General features: G+C 36.1%; 1 protein-coding gene across 5 annotated transcripts in view; it reads left to right on the top strand.

The window, feature by feature from the left end:
- Positions 1 to 16481, top strand: part of ZNF280D (zinc finger protein 280D) — a 48429-nt gene that overhangs the window by 20166 nt on the left and 11782 nt on the right. For all 5 annotated transcript variants that reach the window (XR_008970763.1, XM_057398172.1, XM_057398161.1 and 2 more), the window contains 11 exons: positions 3203 to 3312; positions 3897 to 4126; positions 6507 to 6664; positions 7088 to 7188; positions 7280 to 7426; positions 8060 to 8194; positions 10173 to 10414; positions 11513 to 11653; positions 13290 to 13352; positions 13927 to 14045; positions 14229 to 14265. Coding sequence is in view for 4 of the 5 variants with exons in the window: in XM_057398172.1 (XP_057254155.1) it covers positions 3203 to 3312; positions 3897 to 4126; positions 6507 to 6664; positions 7088 to 7188; positions 7280 to 7426; positions 8060 to 8194; positions 10173 to 10414; positions 11513 to 11653; positions 13290 to 13352; positions 13927 to 14045; positions 14229 to 14265 (1483 nt within the window). In the remaining variant the exon portion in view is untranslated. The remainder of the gene's footprint in view (positions 1 to 3202; positions 3313 to 3896; positions 4127 to 6506; positions 6665 to 7087; positions 7189 to 7279; positions 7427 to 8059; positions 8195 to 10172; positions 10415 to 11512; positions 11654 to 13289; positions 13353 to 13926; positions 14046 to 14228; positions 14266 to 16481) is intronic.

The raw sequence follows: 16481 nt of genomic DNA, 5'->3' as shown, positions 1-16481 counted from the left end.
TCAGAGTTATTTAGAGGTTTTCTTTTGTTTAGAAGCAATACTGCAAAATACTGTTCTTGCAGAAAGGAGCAAATAGCTGTGCTGTGATTGGTCATTAGGAGTTGACACTTTTCATTCTGCATACAACCTGAAGTCTCAAATGTTTTACAGAGTTACATAACAAACTAAACCAGCATTAACATAGAACCAGGAGAGAGGATAGATGTTTCTCATAAGAAGGGCAGAGGCTGTTCCAAACAGTGGGCATTGCAGAAACAAGCTGTTTAGCTTAATTTTATTACTGTGAACTAACCTTGTCTCAGAGTAGTGTGGGTCAAGATGTGAAAAGTAGGCCAAATGAATTCAGGTGGGCATAATATGATTTACTATGTTTCAGGGTTGGGTTTGTATCTCTTTGCATTTACCCTTTCCTTTTCCACTGGCTTTTGAATGCTTAGTCTGAGTTGGATATCATTTTCTTAACTTCTGTATGGTTATTATTTAGGGAGATCTTAACTGCTTTATGTGCACTTGCCCATCTTTTAAAGTGAAGGCATCACTGCTGTGTTTGTAATATACTACGGAAAAAAAACCCCGAGGTTCTTTAATTTAAACCCCTGTAGTTCTGAATGAGAGGGGTTTATATTTAAGTGTCTTGCTACTTCTGAAGGCAATAGAGTCTCTCCAGAAAAGGCCAAGCCTAATGAGATTGGTGCTAGGAAGTAGTTCAGCTGTTTCACCTACAGTTAATTCTACAACAGTAACACCATCACAAAATAGGCCTTTAAAAGGTAGAGTAATCAAATGGTCTAGCTGTCAGTCCATGCATTTGTTGTGTGGAAAAAGGCAGCACTCTGATAATGTTTAAATTGGTTGGTATTATTAATGCTAGTAAGGCAATGTAAATGAGTAACTCTGTTCTTTTTCCTTAAAATAAGAAAAACCTTTCTATGCGAAGGTTTACGTACCTTTACAAGTTAATACACCCTAGGTTATTATCTGTTCAGATTTTAGACCTTTGTTTCAGTTGTTTGAATTCTGTAAAGCAATGACTTATTTGTTCAGCAGCTGTGAAGGCAGATGATCAGAATAAATGCCTTCAATGTCATACCCTTAAACCAGATTTTCTGCATCAAATAACTGAATAGAGAGTTGAAATTTAAAATACAACCAACCAGAAGATCAAGATTGAAATAATTATGTGACTGCTGAATTTATCAACCAATTCTGATTAGATAAAAGGCAGAGAAATCATTGTAGCAATGCCAGGCAAGGCAGCAAGGACTCGGATTGTAGAATCTCCATTTTAGGAGATATTCAGAAGCTCACTGGATGTGGCTCTGAGAATCCCAAAGGAAGATGGACTTAGAGAGGCTGAACAAAAACACCTCCACAGGTTCAACCTAAATTACACCTGTAAGTCTGTACTTTGACTAATTATTGCATTTTGCAGTTCCTCCCCTTCTTTGCAGCTGTGTTTTTGATAGTTTAAAGTAGTGGGAAGGGAGGAGATATTTAAGTTTCAAAGAGAAGATGTTCTTTGAAAGACCTTTTCCTCCCTGCAAGAAGAGAGGTAGTCTAGCTGTTTCAGCATATTAATAATTAGGTGCATTTTCCTTCAGAGCCAAAAGGTACTTTCCAGCTGGTTGTAGTAGACAAAGATTTATTTTTGACTTTGAGAGATTTCCAGCTGCATATTCTATCCTATAATGTTAAAATGAAGCACTACCTGCAATTCTGTTGTTGGGAATAATCTAATATTTGGGGGGTTTCCCTGTTTGCAGCTGGTTTATTATCAGACCCTTCCCCAGCCACCAGAAGGAAGTGGCTACAATATGGAATATTGCAGAAAAAAGTTTTCTTCTGCTCTGTGTTGGGTAAAACACATAATGTGCTGCAGTCTAAAATATACAAAAGGTAACTAGAGGATCTTCCTAAATGCTGTGACAAAGTTAGTCTCTAAGCCATTCCATGCTAGCATAGCAATTTCTGATCTGTCACAGAATGCAGCACTGAAGTACTACAGAACACAATCTTCCTGCAGAACCTGCTTTCTTCAGCTCGCCTCCACTTAGCTGTGATGCGTCCAAGTGTTTAACTAACAGCAATAGCAACAGTTTGCAGCACTTTATCTGTGCAGCAGTACATCTCTTGCATGGCCAACATGGACTTTGTGCTTAATTATGATTCTTGGCAGTACTCTTAACTTCAAGGAAGAATACTGTTTGATCCATGTCTATGTCCTGGACTATGCAAGACTACTTCTGTGAAAAAATGTATAATGCGTGGTCATCTCTTAACTTATGTGTATTTACTTAGTCCCTTGTTATGAGGTGGATGAATTTATGTGGTTATTTTTATTACATTTTTTTCATAGCCCTAGCAGGGTACAGTTGACTCTACCGTTGAGATGTTACTTGAAACTCTTTCTATGCTTGACCTCTTCTTCTAAACTACATTCTCAGCATGGGGTCATGCAGCTGTATGACTTGAGAATGCAAGAGAACTTCATCTGGAAAAGTAGCACCTGCTCTGATGTGTTTTGGCAGTTGAAGAAAACTGGAAACATGGGTTTATTCATTGAGGTTTAAACTAATGAAGGCTTTTTTGGTTTTGTTCAGAAGGTATTAATAATTTTATGTTGACAAGAAAAATACTATTTCTGTTCATTACTAGGAGTAATTACTTAGAGGATTTATTCTCCAGTTTCTCCTTTACTCAATAGGAATGCTGCATCTGAGTAGGCCTGGGTTCTAACACCTGTCCAGAGAGCAAAAGCCTCACTGAGAACCAGATGGTGAAATTCCTTTCCAAAACCCATTATCCGAACCCTGTTGTGACGATGATCAGGTCATGGCATAAAACAAGTTTTACATGCTCTTTTGAGAATCAGAGTTCTTTAAAACATCAAAAATCCATGCTATCTGGGGAGTGGGTTGTGCATAGAATTAGTGCTTTGTCTTTATCATGCTACCTTCAGTCTCCTATTTTTTTCCTTGGTTGCTGCTAATATTTTGTAAAAGTTGTTTATAGGCCTGTATCAAACAGAACAAAGTGAGTTTGGGAAAAAGAAAGGGTAATTAAAAGATGGTTGTAAAACCTTGCTTATTGTTACCTCAGCTACATCAATTGTAATAATTTTCATTTGAAATTGCATCTTTTGCTAGAATAATAAGAGTATTGTTTGTGAATTCTGAATATTAGCATATTTTAAATTTTACAGGTACAGATGCTGTAGCAAGCACCATTAAAAATGGAGGACCTTTTCCACGAGCCTGTCCGAAGTGCAATATTCATTTCAATCTTATGGATCCTCTAAAAAATCACATGAAGGTAAAATACTTTGGGTTCTTAAACATCATAGCAAACTTAATGTGGGCTTTGTTTGCTTATGGAAGAGTGCTGTGTTTTTATATGAAGTTAGACTGGCTTCTGGCTACGATCAGCCAGAGCCTAAATGCTCTATGTCTTGCAGTCATGGAGAGGAAGAAAGGAGTAGGATGGCTATAAATCCTACCACTTTTTGCCTTATTTTTCCAATGAATTGAGGCATATTTGCTGTCTGTGTATGATTTCTGTCTGCCACAGCTGTGACTTTTTGAACCATTGGCCAGCTTCCTGTGAATATGATGAGGGTAAGTGCCTACAATAATAGGCAGCCAGTTGACCCACATCTTTGTTAAATTGCTACTGAGACAAAGATAACAGTGTAAACCTACCTTTATATTTTGATACAGTTATTGTTCAAAATTTGTATTTGAATATGAATGAAGTCAGTGTGTCAGAGAATTGAGCTTTGTATCTAACTCCATTTAGTGAGTGGCTCCAGTTTTTAAAATGTTACTGTGATTGATGCAGTTTGGTAAGAAAGATTGATACCTTTGTTTCTATTTCTTCTTCTCCCCACTTCCATCCAGTATTGTTGTCCAGATATGGTAAATAACTTTTTCCTGGGAGTGGCCAAAACAGAATGTTCGAGCGCAACAGGCAAGATTGCTGAATCTGAGAAAGGAAAATTGATTATGTTAGTTAATGACTTTTATTATGGGAAACATGAAGGTGACACCCAGCAGGTACAGCAGGAGCAGAAGACTCATACGACATTTAAGTGCTTCAGTTGTCTGAAAGTTCTTAAAAATAACATAAGGTATTTGAACTCACTTAATTGTTTGTTAATCACTTACAGCCCATAGTCTTGTGCATTGTCTCTCTGGAACAGATTTTTTTTTTCTTATTGAAAACTGGTAATAGTGAATAGCTGAACAGAAATTGAATTAATCTTTACTATGCATGTATGGCCATAACAAACTTTTTCCTGATTAGAATTAGAAAATTTTATAGTGTTTAACATAAACAGAGTTTTAATGAGAGCAGTTGTAGGACTTGGGGTTAGAAAGGGCAACACAGAGTATTTTACAATTTGCCATCTGGATTGATGGTGGTATCAGTAGATGCAAGTATAAATTCCCTTTAGTGCTGCACAATGACTAATAGTTGGTGGTTTACTTATGTAACATCTGTTATTTTGATGGAATAATTTTACTTCCAAATGCTGCAAAAAAAGTTCAGTAAGCTGTTTTAATGGGTAGACATGTTCGTGTCATTGTTCCTTTGAAAGTTAAGGTCATTGAACCTTTATACATGCATTCTTCAAGGGAAGCTGAAGTAGCAGAATGTAAAACTGAAAAATGGACTATTCCTTCAAAGGGCATTGTCTGCAATTTAAAATGAACAGGTTTTTGCTAACATTAGATCCATATTATTAAAAAAACAACAGTTTCATGTAATTAGAAACATTAAATTTGCTATTAATTGTTAAGGATTTATAAATCCTAAATAAACATATTGGTAAATTGTCTTAAGCAGATTGAAATTGTTGTATGTTGCTAGACTTTAGGAGTTTACTCTTATGATTTTTTTATAGTTCTTGATAATTACAGCATTTCTTCCCTTGCAGTTTATCTTTTTAAGTGCAATAAACAATGTTTGATATAGGCTAAGAGGTTTTTCTTCTGTTTTTGTCTGCACAGTACTTTTCAAGTAGGCCTTTCTTGCAGTATCATGAAAAGTAATTCACAGAATCCTTGATTTATAGATAATGGGTTCATTTTAAAAATACTTTTCAGGCATTATTTTCTATTCAGCATTATATTGTACACTACTGGTGCTGTAGTGCCTGTGTGTTCTACAGTAAGTCATTAAAAATGAGCACTTAATTTGTTTCTCTGAATTTCTGTAGAGCTGACTTCAGCCATATCAAGTTCTGCTCTAACTTTGTTGCTGTCTTCTATAGTTCTCTAACTTCAGATTTTCTATTTCAAGGTGTATTTTACACCTTTAAACATTTCTAGTGGACAAAATAAATATGTAGTATGTATTCTAGTGGAAGTTTTATGGACCTTAATTCAGAAAATCACAAAAATGATTTACAGTTAATCACGTACTTTCTTTAAAAGGTCTATGGTTACACATATAGATCATGTTAAATCTATGTGAAACAATGTTCCATTAAGGTAATATGCAGTACTAGTATCAGTTTCTTTCTTCTGCTTTTTTTTTCCTCCTTTCTGTTTTAAGCAACTGCATGATATTAGAAGCCTGAGCTCAAGCGACTATTCTCCTTGCTCCCCCCCCCCCAGTTCCAGGGTCACCACTTAGAGAACTACATTTCTTATGTGAGTGTGGCTGACATTTAATAGTTCCTCTGGCTGTACTGAAATCAAGCACATTGAAAATAGAACAGTTTTTGAAGTTTAATGGTAGTGCGTTGTGCAACTAACCTGTCCTTCTGCCACTCCACGAGTAAGTGCAACCTGCCAGTGCCTAGGCTTCTCAGTCAGAATAGGATCCTGCTACAGATAGGTGGACAGACTAATGAGGAAAAGGTGGTAACTGAAGTAGTAACATACCATTAAGTTTCTCATAGTCTTTTGGTTGTCAGCTGTACAATGTCATTCTTCGATAACAGTCCTTCATAATTCAATTCAGTCCTGACTGCTTTATACAAAGAAAGCTCCTGAAAGCCTGCCAGTTTTGAATGGAGGTAGTTTCAGATAAAGCTGTAATGTTCTAATTACAGATATGTTCTTGCTACTTTAATAGTTTTCAGCAGAGCTAAAGTTATACTTGTTTCAGAATGTGGCTTTGAGACACTGGTGGTGGTGAAGTGTGAACAGCTGACACATTTTGATTCTGCCTCTGCTAATTTCCCTTTATTTCAAGACAATTTGCAACTGTGAAAAACGCAATAGATTGCTTAATCTTGGAACACATTTCAGATACATTGTATGTTTTTTGTAATAGTCACGACTTCTTTTTAAGCTTTGAAAGGTGATTTCTGTCAGTCAGCTTGCTTAACTTGATTACCCCTTTTTTACTTTATGAGCACTTATTCCTTAGATTTTTTTGAAATTGAGAAATCCCTCCTGAGTGAACTTTAGAAAAAGAATCCAGTACTTCTTGCATGTGATATATCATAGTGAATGTTAAAATTTAGGTTTTGCACCTGTTTTTACTACTGTTTAAAGGTTTATGAACCACATGAAACATCACTTGGAACTTGAGAAACAAAGCAGTGAAAGCTGGGAAAGCCACACTACCTGCCAGCACTGTTACCGTCAGTTTCCCACACCGTTCCAGCTGCAGTGCCACATTGAAAGTACACACACCCCTTATGAATCATCTAGTAAGTTGCGTTGTGTCACACTGAATCTTTTTGTGGTCTGAAATTTTTAAGTATTTTCTGACTTTGCTGGTGTGTAACTTCAGAGTAAAGCTATTCTATTTTAAGAGTAATAGTCTTGATTTAACATAGGAGCTGAGTGCTCATTCAATTTATGTAACAGCAGTGTGTGTGGAAAAAAAATCTTAAAGCTTTTTTTAAATTTTATTTTTTAATTGAAAGCTTGACTGCAAGTATTCACATTGTTTAGGGGTCTTGGACTCCTGGCTTTCTGAAATTGTACAAGGAATTTCTTCTGAACTATAGAATAATTGTTAGATTGCTTTACTTTTATAGATACTTACAGTTGATATATACATAGCATTAAAATTTATTTCCTTATGACCCCAAATTAATTTTTACTTTGTTTTTCTTTCACTTTTCTAGCTATTTGTAAAATCTGTGAATTATCCTTTGAAACAGAGCAAGTTCTTCTGCAACATATGAAGGACAATCATAAGCCAGGTGAAATGCCGTATGTTTGCCAGGTATCTCAAGTGACCATTTTGTTTTTAATTACACCCCCCCATCTTTACTATTGATAAATTTTTTACAAGAAACTCAACTTTTTTATTTTAGGTTTGCAACTACAGATCCTCAGCCTTTTCAGATGTAGAAACACATTTTAGAACAGTTCATGAAAATACAAAACATTTGTTGTGTCCGTTTTGCCTCAAAGTAATTAAAATCGGAGCACCATATATGCATCACTACATGAGGCATCAGGTAAGCAGATATTTTCAATCCTTGATGGTAGAAAAATGCTAAATATACATAATGAATCTGTCTCTGGGGGAAAGCAAAGGTATAACTGATTTGTGTAGTTGTTACTGTATAAGAATAGTTAATAGAAAGTCTGGAAGAGAATTGTTAGACTTGCTTATGTTTGTGTATGACAGCAGCTTGTTAAGAAAAAACAACTGAATATTCTGAAAGTATTTCTGCTGCTTGATTTCTTCATTAAGTTGTAGTGATCTGTTGCTTCTCTTGATGTTAATAGCAAACCTTTCACTAGTTCAAGTAGACAAATAGATAATGAAGTCCTGTGTCTTGTAACTGATAAACTGATTCCTTGTCCTCTTAGTAATGATACTGCCTTGTATTTTCACGTATTTAAATTATTATTAAATACTGTTTAAGTAATATTAATAAAATTAATACTATTAATATAATTCAAGTAGTTATAGAGAGGAGAAAAAATATCCTTTCTTCATTCCTACACAGTATTTTGGCTTTGTGCAATATCAGTTTTTCTGGTTGATGTTTTAGAAACTGGATAGCAGTTGCTTGAGACCAGCTAGGGTTGGAGTTTGTTTATCATGGCACTCATGCTTTCTTTATGTCCTCTTTTTATAAAAGAAAAAAGGAATATACCGTTGCACTAAGTGCAGACTGCAGTTTTTGACATGCAAGGAAAAAATGGATCACAAGACTCAGCATCACCGAACATTTAGGAAACCCAAACAGTTAGAAGGGTTGCCTCCTGGAACAAAGGTAAATCTTTATACAGGAGAATTAGAAGGGACAAGGGGGAAAAAAACCCAAACAAATGGAAAACAAACTACATTTTAGTAGCGAAAGTCATAGAGTAAAAAGAAGGGCTTTTCCCTTTTCTTTTTCTAAACCAGAGATTTCTTTTTTTTCCCTCTTTTTTTCTTTTGCCACCTCCAAATCTAAAACTCTAAAAAACACTCCTGTTGCAAGAATTGCCAGGCACAGTTTACAGCTTCCTCTTGGTGGTCTGTGGCATTGCTTTCTCTCCCATTTGTCTATACATGGATAGTAGTCCAGTCAGTGCTACGTTCTTGAGCTGTTGGTTCATTTGCCACACACACACACACACACCTTAGCCTTTCTTGTGCTAGGAGCAAAGGAGGTAGTCTGGGTGTGATCTGAGGGGTCTGCAGTATTTCTTGTAGAATATATTTCAACCTGCGGAAGGTGGTGGCAAAAAATCATGTAGAGTGCAACACCTACTTTGCTATAAACAATATTGCTTAAAATCTGAGTTCACCAGGTCTTTTCTAGCTCTAGTATTTGAAGGGTAAAAAAAACACACCATGATTTTCTGTTAAGTGTTTCATGAAGTAAATTTGGGTCTCCTCAGAATGCTCAGGTAATCTTTAAATCCTTCTTCCATTTCTCAAGAAGGAACCACTGAAACTAGGATTTTTCCTGTGGACTTCAGGACTTTTTTCCTACAGTTTTTTAATGAAATGTGAAGATATATGTCCTTTCACTTGAGTGGAAGAAGAAAATTACATTTTAGTCTTACCAGCTCTTCACAGTTCATTTCCTGTAGAATCAGGAAGAGAAAATTACTGAAGTTGATGGTAGTTGTGTTGGTTGGCCTAATGTAGAGCGCTGATAATATCTCAGCCTTTTAAAGATTTCAGGGTCCTCATGATCTAAGAAAAGCTTAGTTAATTTATAAAGTTTTAGTGTTGTTAGACACCTGGAACCAGGTTTAGAAGATGAGGTCCTTCTAAACTATTAATATGGGCAAGAATTAGTCCTTGGGGCTCTAGGATGAGGAACAAAAATATCTGAAGGAAGTAAATAGGCTAATGATGAGGCAGCAAGACACAGAGCTTTTATTAAAGGGGGTCAAAGTACTGCATACAGTTCTGGTGTCCCCAAAATACGAAGGACATGGAACTGTTGGAGCAAGTCCAGTGGAGGGCCACAAAGATGATAAGGGGGTTGGAGCACCTCTCACATAAAGTCTAAGAAAGTTGGGGCTGTTCAGCCTGGAGAAGAGAAGCTGCGTAGAAACCTCATAGCAGCCTTCCACTATCTAAAGGGGGCCTACAGAAGGCCTCTTCATCAGGGGCTATAGTGACAAGGCATGGGGTAATAGCTCAAACTTAAACAGGGGAGATTTAGATTAGATATATGGAAGAAATTATTTATTGTGAGAGTGGTGAGGCACTGGCACAGGCTGCCCAAGGAAGTGGTGGCTGCCCCATCTCTGTAAGTGTTCAAGGCCAGGGTGTACACGGCTTTAAGTAACTTGGTCTAGTGGGAGTTGTCTCTGTCCATGGCAGAGGAGCTGGAACTAGATGATCTCAAGGTCCTTTCCAACCCAAATCATTCTAATTATGGCACTGACAGAACTGTTTGATACTCTTCTTAGTAGGGGTAGTTGGGCTGATTTCTCTTTCTTTTTCACAGCTACATTATTTTTTTGTTTGTCGTAATAAAGCAGGATGTAGCCCGTTGCAGGTCTGAAAAGAGAAGTGTGTGTTGTCATGGCTATCTCCACCAAAACAAGAGCTTTTAAAGCATCCAGTAGACTATTGAGGCTAAGTTTACCCTAGTCAACAGTATTTCATTATTCTCAAAGCAGTCTTCACTGTGGAGTGTGTCTTATGCTCTGATTTTTGCCTGAAGTGGCTTAAACATTGAGACAAATAGAAATGGGAACTTGGCTTAAATCTAAATAGAAAATGTTTTAATTTCATAATTGTAGGTGACTATTCGAGCATCTCTTGGATCTCTTCTATCAGGATCATCGGCTATGTCTTCTGTTAGTACAAGTTCTTCAACATTTCAGTTATCACCTAAAACTAAAAATACCACTAAAAATCATAACAAATCTAATACAAATAGGTCAAAAGCAAAATCAAAACCAGCTACATCAAAGAAGCAAAATGCATGGACCAACAGCAGAAAAAAAAAAGAAGTTACAAATACAGCATTGCATAATCTAAGGTAATATATTGGCATTAAAAATATCTTCATACTTTGAATATAAATAATCCATCACAATGTCTCTTCTAATAACTTCTAATTGATAACTTATACTGCAGTAGAGAAGATTAGTTTTGTAGAAAAAGCTACTGGTACTGTTATTATAATTCTGAATCTTCATTCCCCAATTTTGTTGGTGATAGACTACTTTATGCTGCAAAGACATTTGTCCTGGAAACTTTCCTGTCTTAAATTTAGATAATTTTTTTTTCTGCACAGAGCCACAGAGTGTTGAAATACTGACTCATGAGTCAGATTTATGTTTAAAAGTGACCTGAGGACAGGAATACATCTGCCTGCCTGGGTGTTCTTTGCAAGCTTTCTGATGGAGGGAAAAGTATTCCCCCCTTCAATTTTTTTAAGGGGTTTGTTTGAACATGTTATTTGAAAGGTCAAGTCTTGTCTGTCCTAGGAGATACCTTGATGTTATTGGGAATGCTGTCTTTATATTTACAGTTAACTGGGTTCTGTTATCCTTGTGTTAATAATTTAATGGGTGTTTTATATGAGTTAACGGTTTTCTTTGTCAGAGATTGTAGATGTCTGATTTCCAGTAAGGTGCTGATGCTCCCAGTGCATAGCTCTCCAAGAACATCCAGAATTGGGGAACGCCAGAATTACATTCTTGCCTTGTAGATATTTCAGAGGAAAGTGGAGAATATCAGGGGTGACAGGAAAACCCACAGCTTTTTCTGTGCCTTGTAGTGGATGAAGCATTTCTTTGAAACCCTTCTCAAGTACATAGAGACAAGAGCAGCAGCTGAAGTTGGAGGTTCCTATCTACTGCAGTATCTTCTTGGCCAGGAGTTGCCAGTAACAGATGCTTATATTAACTCACTTTTTTTTTTATTAAGATGAGAATGACAGCATAACTTGAGGAAGAAGGGAAACAAAAAGTTTTTGTTATGTGTGCTATGGTAACCTTTTAAGTATTGCATTTTTAAGTTCCTCAAGTTGGAAGTAGGCAAGCTTGCTACTAACTTAAAGCAGTAAGTTTGGAATAGTTATCTTGTCTTAAAATGTTGATATTAATAGTTACCTTTTTCATATTACTATTAGGTATCTTTCAGGAGTTCACAAATGCATTGAATGTTACTCAGAAGTAAAAGATTTTGCAAGCCATTTTCCTGCTTATGTCCACTGTAGCTTATGCAGATACAACACTAGCTGTAGCAAAGCATATGTGAATCACATGATGAGGTAAGAACTCTTCAAAAATTGATTGGGTTGTCAAATACTTCATAAATTCATATAAGGTTTCTTAAGTGTTTCTGTTAGCTGAATTTTGAACTGGATCATAGGACTGGTAAGGAAATGTGTGAAGTTGGATTTTTGCTTTATAATGAGGGCCTAAACACAATGTTCTTGTTTTGCCTTAAAATTCCAGCAGTTCAGGAAGTGTTTTGTCTTTGCTTCAGTTTCTGTGAGATCTTCCATAATGATTTCAGCCAGACTTAGCAAATAGTGACTAATTGTTGCAAGTTCCCTGGGATTCAGATGGAATGCCATATCTGATTTTACAAGTGTTGAATGCATACAGCCACAGATACTGCTAATGAAATCTGTGCACAGACTACCATGTAAAGGATGTCTCAAATAACATGCTAAAGTGGATACCTTTTCTTAGACTACGTCTGGTCAACTGTTAAAATAACATCTCATTTTGCAGGAGTTTTGTCACTGATTGTAAGGCAGTGTGGGGTTTTAGTGATGACAGCTCTGAAAAGCCTCTTAAGAAAATAAATGTGTTTGTTTTCAGAGCAATAGAATTATACTATTCAATAATTAACACATAGCAGTGACAGAAAAACAGAACTTTGAAAACATACTTGTTTATCTTCTGCCCTAAACAAGCCAAATATTTTGCATAAAAATATAGAACGCAGTTGTCTTTTTAAATTTGTGCATGTATAAAATGCCTTGGTATTTTTGAATGCTAGAATTCTTGAATTTATGACCCAAGTCTTTACAAGTTTTTGAATGCTTTGTATGTTGACCTATTCAAAATAATTTCAATGCTTATGTAAGTCCTAAACTGAAGTATGATTTTATGGATATAAACCATTGGTTGCAGGCTTAAAAAAACAGTTAAAATTAATGTGCTTAATTCTGGTTGTATGAGAGGTTTACTCCAGAAAAGGGGGGAGAAATCTAAGGTAAACTGTTCCTACTGTTGTCCATGTTCTGGGTTTTGTAAAATTCAGCCATGCAATAAAATAAGCAGTCTTTTGTCTTTGCCTCCTTGACAAACTAATGCTCCCCCTGCTTTGACCCCCTGCAGCATCTATCATAATCTTTTTTGGTGAGTCTAAGGAACAAGGGATGGTGAGGAGGAAGGTTGCTAAAGGAAGGGTGTTTTTGCAGTAGCAGCCCCTGTACTCAGCCGCTTGCTTTTTTGTTTCATATGGGAGTAGTGTTGGCACGTAGTTAACCTGTATAAGAGAACTTAGAGGTTTTCTAAAAAATTTCATTTATCTCATTTTAAGCCATTTCTTTATCAAGTGTGAATTCAGCAAAGCTTTGCTTTTCTGGAGCGGTGTATGGCTATAGCCATGGTACTTCAAGAGCTAAACTGCTGAAGGAAGCAATGTAACTATGTTCTTGCAGGACTGTGCTGACAAAGTTAAGCCTTGTTCCTGTTATTTATAAGAGTCAACATTCTAATCTAGAACTGATACTCACAATTCTGTAAGCTTTCAGCAATTTAATGTTTTAGGGTAATGGAGGTCAGTAGCCAATCTTTCCGTTTTCGTGCCTTGTCATAACTAATGTACAGTGTAGGGAATAATGTACTCAAGAAAACCAGTCTTAAGTGCTAATGTTTTCATATGTTCAGTTTTCACAGTGCTCGTCCAAGTAAAAGATTTTGGATCTATAAGAAGCATTCAGAAGAGCTACGGTAATTCAGCTTTTATTAGTTACATATCATTGTGGTTTTACTTTCTGAGAGTGAACCGATTTGTTAAATGAGATTAGAGCCTATTGAATTTCTGGGCTTCCACGATTTAGGAAGAGCAAGGAAATAAAAACTTTAGCTCTTCCACTAGCAGTATTGTGGTCAGTGACAGCTATTTGTTACTTGTCCACATTTAGTAACTTCTGAGCAGTTTTAAAAACTTTGTTTCTTTATGTTCTGTTTTTTCCTAATATGCACAATGGGAAGGGGGCAAGGGAAACAAAAGAATGAGCAAACAATGCCCACCAAACCCAAGAAACTCATGCTTCACAGATAAATTTGTCTAAAGTGCTCTCTGTGCTATGTCCAGCGTGGAGATGCCCTGGTCATTCATAGGGATTACCAGGTGTTAGCTGCAGTATGAAAAGTAAGAACGTGTTCTTGTGAGTAGTCTTATCTAAAGGTAGAAGAAATTTTATTTTGTTTTTCTTATAGTCTGTCCAGTTGCTGTAAGTTAAGAAAACTGTTTCCACAGCTGTGTTGTATTTATACTTCCTTTTCACTTTCTGTTCTCTAGAGGTGTGACTGTAGTGTGTCTTAACTGTGATTTCCTGACTGATGTTTCTGGCTTGGATAGCATGGCCACACATCTGAGTGAAAGCCACACTCATACTTGTCAAGTTGTTATAGAGAAAGGTGAGTACATATAGTGTCCTTTTTTATATACATATACATCCATGATACATATACATCCATGTGGATGTTTTGGCGTTACTGTAGTTCTTTTTTCAGTTGCATTATTGTTATTTCTGTATACTTGGATTTAAAAGTTCCACATTATTAAATATTTTTAATAAAATCTTTTGTTTTTATTTTTAGTTTCTGTAGATATCCCATCTGCTGAACAAGCATCTGAGTAAGTTCTGTTTTCCTGCTCAATGTTTATTTCTATTACTTTAGTGACAGATGGCCAAAATTTGCACTTTGAACTTGGATTTTTTTTTTTTTTTGTTTCATAGAATTTTGAGTGTATGATAAACATAGACCTTTACTAGTACTTACTGCTCTTATCATGTCCACAGTTACAAGAATGAGGAGAGAAAATGATTCCTGCAGCCAAAATCAAAGGCATGGTTTTGTTCAGTTTGACCAAAGTGACAAATGATTCTTGAAGTATTGGCATTTTTCAATTGCTGCTTCTAAGCTACACTTAGAAGTGAGACTGCATAGTGAGACTGTTAATTCAACTTGCTTTCAATACTGGCTTTAGTATTTAGTTCTAAGTGAGTGTTTTATGTTCTTACATAATTAATAAAAATACAAAAAAGTTACTTTTATTGAAGTGAGACAAATTCTTAATCAGTTGTAAATATTAAGAAAATATTTTCAGAATTGTTATCGATATGACACAGGAATACTGTTTTGTACTAACTTTTTTAATTTCACTTTCAAAGAAAAAAATACGAGGATTTTGGCTTTCAGTTTTGTTAAGGATTTGAAAAACAAACCTACAGAATTCTGGAGGTTGTGTTACAGAGTTTGCTTGGGATTTTTTTAACTGTAGAAGAATCAGACATGCTAAGCCATCCCTGATTATCCTGGAACGGTACCTGAGGCTTTACAATGTATTTTGTGAACCTGCTTATCCCTTAATCAAAGGGTCAGAGGTGCATCAGTTGAATCAAACATTTGAGTTCTTGATAAACTATTTCAGGACACAGGAACATAAAGGTCAGTTAGACTGCAAAGAAATATGTTTTAAAAGATGGAAGAAAGTAGTTTAACCCTGAGTCAACAAGGTGTCATTGAGTCCATCTACCCAATAGCAGGATTTTAAAAGGAGTTAGATACTCATGCATGATAACTCTTTCAACAGTTCTTGGGCCTCTAAGCATAAATCAGCCTTCACTGAGTGTTGGAAATATTCCCAATAGGTTATTACATAACTATGAAGTATTTTCTTCCTTAATTTCCGTAAAGTGGCCAGTAAGAGGGGGTACTGGATTAATGTCATCTGACCTAAACATAGAAGTGCTTTTCTTTGCCTATGAATAATAGCATCAGATACAGTTGAATAAAACTGATGGACTGATGGGATGACTAATAGACATTATTTAAAAGAACTGAAGATACTCTGGCAGGAAGTTAGTTTGGGAAAACAAATCAGAAAGCCATATAATAAAAATAAAATTTCCAATTTTGGAGCACAGAATACTGGAATTGGACAAAACAGTGAAAGTAGTCATCTAGGAGGGTGAGCTATTACTCCAGGGTGGCTTGTGTTCTTTAACAGTTTAGATTTTAGTGAAAGTCAAACAATGGGAAAATAAAGTTTTGAGCTGTGATAACTGTGAAAACCTTAGCTTTTCTACTTGGAGCTAGCATTAGGTGTTGGGAATTAGTACTTGCTGAACTGTATATAAGAAAAGGTTATAGCTTTTATGGTATTTAATAGTTGGCAAAGAGGTACAGTTGTGGCAGGCTGTTGTCAGTACTGCACCACAGTCTTGCTGTCTTGAGTGTGTTATAGAGATGTCAAGCATGTTGGATTACAAAGTAAGTATTGCTTAGAAATGGATGCGTGAGTGCTGAAAAGGTTTGAGGTGGAGTCAAGAATATGTGCAAGCTTCGTTCTGCAGGCTGCTAGTACAGATGCCAACATCAGAGCTCTTAAAAACAATGGCTAACTGCATAAGGTTAGTTACTGGTACTACATGAGATGATATGTGATGGTGCTTTTTGAAACTGTCACGCTCTCAGACTTAATTTCGGTAGATCTTGTCCTGTCCCATGTACTAATTTTATAATACTTTGGACAAGAATATATCATTGCTAAACCTGAAAGCATTGAATATAGCTGTGTAGGAGATATTTTAAAAGTCATTATTTGCAGTACAAAGTACACGCAGAAATGCACATCTTTTTGCAGGATGGTTCTTCATAGTACTCTGGTTTGCTTTGGAAGAAGAGGAACTTGCAGACAGTATTCGTAACTTGTGCTGTGTAGTTTCTCCATGATCTGTGAACATTTCTTTTCATTCTTTGACCTATAATTCAATGAGATATGACTTGTTCATGGGGCTCTTTAGAGTTACTTCATCATCAGAAGCAATGACTTAACAGTCTTGAAAA

Source organism: Pezoporus wallicus, unplaced genomic scaffold, assembly GCF_028554395.1.
Source record: "Pezoporus wallicus isolate ANWC-B61680 ecotype Strahan unplaced genomic scaffold, APGP_CSIRO_Pwel_v1 contig_3952, whole genome shotgun sequence".
Taxonomy (NCBI): domain Eukaryota; kingdom Metazoa; phylum Chordata; class Aves; order Psittaciformes; family Psittacidae; genus Pezoporus; species Pezoporus wallicus.
This window is presented reverse-complemented; position numbering and strand designations above follow the sequence as displayed.